A 2,958-nucleotide genomic window follows, 5' to 3' on the forward strand; every position below is an offset into this window, starting at 1 on the left:
CAATTATGCTCATATCAATAACATGCTTATATATATGTTAATATAGGAAATAGACTTGTCACAAGTCTTATTTCCATTCATCATAATATATCAACTAACACGCACTCACCTTAGCCTTGTTTGCTTTGACTCGATCCTAACCTTTGGATTGTTCCGGAACAAGATTACGTTCTATATCTACAAAGTAATACATTGATACATATCAATATACTAATTAATATATTCTAATCTATCACTTCTTAGACTAAAAGAAATGTTACTTTCATCTCTTAAATAATGTAGGTATCGATGCACTCTACAATGTATCGATGCATCCTTTAACGAGTGCATCGATGCACTACTTATGCATCGATACACAAATTGCATTCGATGTTTTCATCTTAAGGGGGTGCATCGGTGCACTCCTTATGCATCGATGCACTAATTGCATTCGATGTTTATTTATTTGAGAGTGCATCGATACACATTGAAGATGCATCGATGCACACAACCCAGAAATTCCATTTTAAGCACGAAATTCACTCTCTTTTCATCTCAACTCTTCAACTTTCACCTCCTTTATTTATTATAAGAACTGAATATATATATATATATATATATATATATATATATATATATATATATATATATATATATATATATATATATATATATATATATATATTATAACAAGACATAATATATTTTGTCATTAGCAGTAAATATATCAAAATTCTAATTAGAGTAAATATATATAATTATAATCTACAAGTTCTAAATTATATTATATTTTAAAAAATATATATTTAATTTAAGACTAGATCACGTAAGGTTAGATTAATTTTGAATGATTGGATGATATCGTAGTTCAGTTGTGTTGTGCAGTTAATGTCTGAAAACAAACGCTCCAGCCTTTTTATTTTTTTCAACCTCAAAGCAAATAAATAACTAAGTAATTAAAAGTCCAAGTAAAAATATATATATGGCGAGAGAAAAGTAATTTTCCTACAAAAGGTATCTTCCTACGAATAGAAATCGTAAATAAAAGACACCGAACTGGATTAGAATTCCACATCTTTCAAGTTCTGGAAATCTCAATCCTCTTTGGACTTGATATGTTATATATATATATATATATATACACTATAACCTCTCTTTGGTTATCTCAAAATCTTTGTCTTCTCTGGTTTTAGCTTTCCTTTCGGTTTTCTTAATTTTCTCTCTGTTAATCCATGGACGCAAAGTCAAGTGTCTGTTCAACGCCACAAGAAGCGGCCGCTGTGTTTGTGGACCGATACTATTTGGTGCTCCGTGATTCCCCGGAAGAGATTCACAAGTTTTATAATGATTCAAGCATGGTTAGCCGCCCGGGACCTGATGATATCATGGCCACCTTCACAACCATTCAACATATTAAGAAACATCTTCTTTCCTCCTTTGGTTGCAAGCAATTTCATATTGTTTCCTGTGATTCTCAATTGGCGGCAAATCAGGGTGTCTTTGTCGTGGTTACCGGTTCTTTCACTACAAACATTGAACAGATCATCAAGTTTAATCAATCCTTCATCCTCTCACCCATGGAAACAACAGTTCATGACTATTTTATCTCCAATGATATTTTGAAATTTCTTGATGACAAAGAATGGATAACTCCAAATGTCTCGACTTCGAGTTCAACCACCGATCTTTTTCTTGAGGAGGATTTTTCGACAAGCGATGTTTCAAAGGCTGGTTCGAGTTTATCAAGTCATGATATTCCTGCTGTTTCAAGTTCAGTACAGGAGGATACGCCAGCTATTTATGTCGAAGATGTTTCAAGTGTTGTTTGGAGTCCACATCAAGATGTGCCAACTGTTGAAGATGTTTCCATTGTTGTTCAAAGTGATGTGTCAACTCTTCCCGTTGCAGATGATTCAACCACTGTTTCTAGTCTAGCACAACATGATGAGCCGAGTCTCCCTATCGAAGACGTGCCAACTTTTTCACACTAAAGATGTTCCAACTTCAAAACATGAAGTGGAAACCACTCCAGTCAAAGATGTTTCTTCCATTGTTTCGAACTCAACCCAACATGACGGACCAACTTTTTGCATGGAGGATTTTCCAGCTATTATTTCGAATTCGACGTGTCGTGTGCCAATCGATCATATTCCTAAGAAGAGTTTTTCGTCGGTGGTGCAGTTTTGAATGAAAACGATGCCCAGTTCAAGCCGCCGCCAATCAGAAAATCTGTCAGAGTATTACAAGAGCCGAAGAAAAGTGGACTTGAAGGAGAGAATAAGAATATGAACACTGGGAATGTTAAAGCTGGTGGAACATCTATATTCGTTGGGAACTTAGCTACCGGTTCAAAACCTGAACAACTTCACGAAGCTTTCAAGAGATTTGGACCAATTAAATCCAATGGTGTTCAAATTAAACTTGATAGGTTATACAGATCATATGCTTTCGTTCAATTCGAGTCTTCACGTTCTGCAAAAGCCGCTGTTCAAGCTTCATTCATTAAAATTGGCAACCGAAAGTTAAATATCAAAGAGAAGCACAGTTATTAAAATCTCTAGTATTCTCATAGCTTTAGGAATGACAATGACAATCGTTAGGGAAATTTATTAGAGATGCACAATACTTCTTTATTATAAACATATACTATATTTTATTTTTTTCTTTTGGGTTAAGTTACTTATATATGAATATGAAGTAGTTATATGTAATTATTTGATTATAATATCATGCTTTTTCTGCCATATTTCCCGTCTCCACATTTTCTCTACAGGTTATATTTGTACATAAAATATGAAATAAGAAGATAAACATATTTAAGTAAAAAAATACTTCTTATGAAAATGTGGAAGCAAACAAAAATATAATTAAAAATAATTATAGTTAAAAAAAGGGTTAAATTGCATATGAAAAATAATTTTAATTAAAAAACTGATTAGTTAATTTTCTCCTCTAAATGACCTAAATTTCGTCTTCTAC

The 2,958-nt window shown here is 32.9% G+C and overlaps 1 protein-coding gene across 1 annotated transcript; it reads left to right on the plus strand.

The window, feature by feature from the left end:
* The first annotated feature begins 1,211 nt into the window (after positions 1-1,211).
* LOC120154487 (nuclear transport factor 2-like) lies at positions 1,212-2,531 on the plus strand. Its single transcript, XM_039166222.1, has 2 exons — positions 1,212-1,932; positions 2,161-2,531. The coding sequence occupies exons 1-2, from the start codon at positions 1,212-1,214 to the stop codon at positions 2,529-2,531; spliced, it is 1,092 nt and encodes a 363-aa protein (XP_039022153.1).
* Positions 2,532-2,958: the final 427 nt, after the last annotated feature.

This window comes from Hibiscus syriacus, unplaced genomic scaffold, assembly GCF_006381635.1.
Source record: "Hibiscus syriacus cultivar Baekdansim isolate YM2019G1 unplaced genomic scaffold, ASM638163v2 tig00111131_pilon, whole genome shotgun sequence".
Classification (NCBI taxonomy): domain Eukaryota; kingdom Viridiplantae; phylum Streptophyta; class Magnoliopsida; order Malvales; family Malvaceae; genus Hibiscus; species Hibiscus syriacus.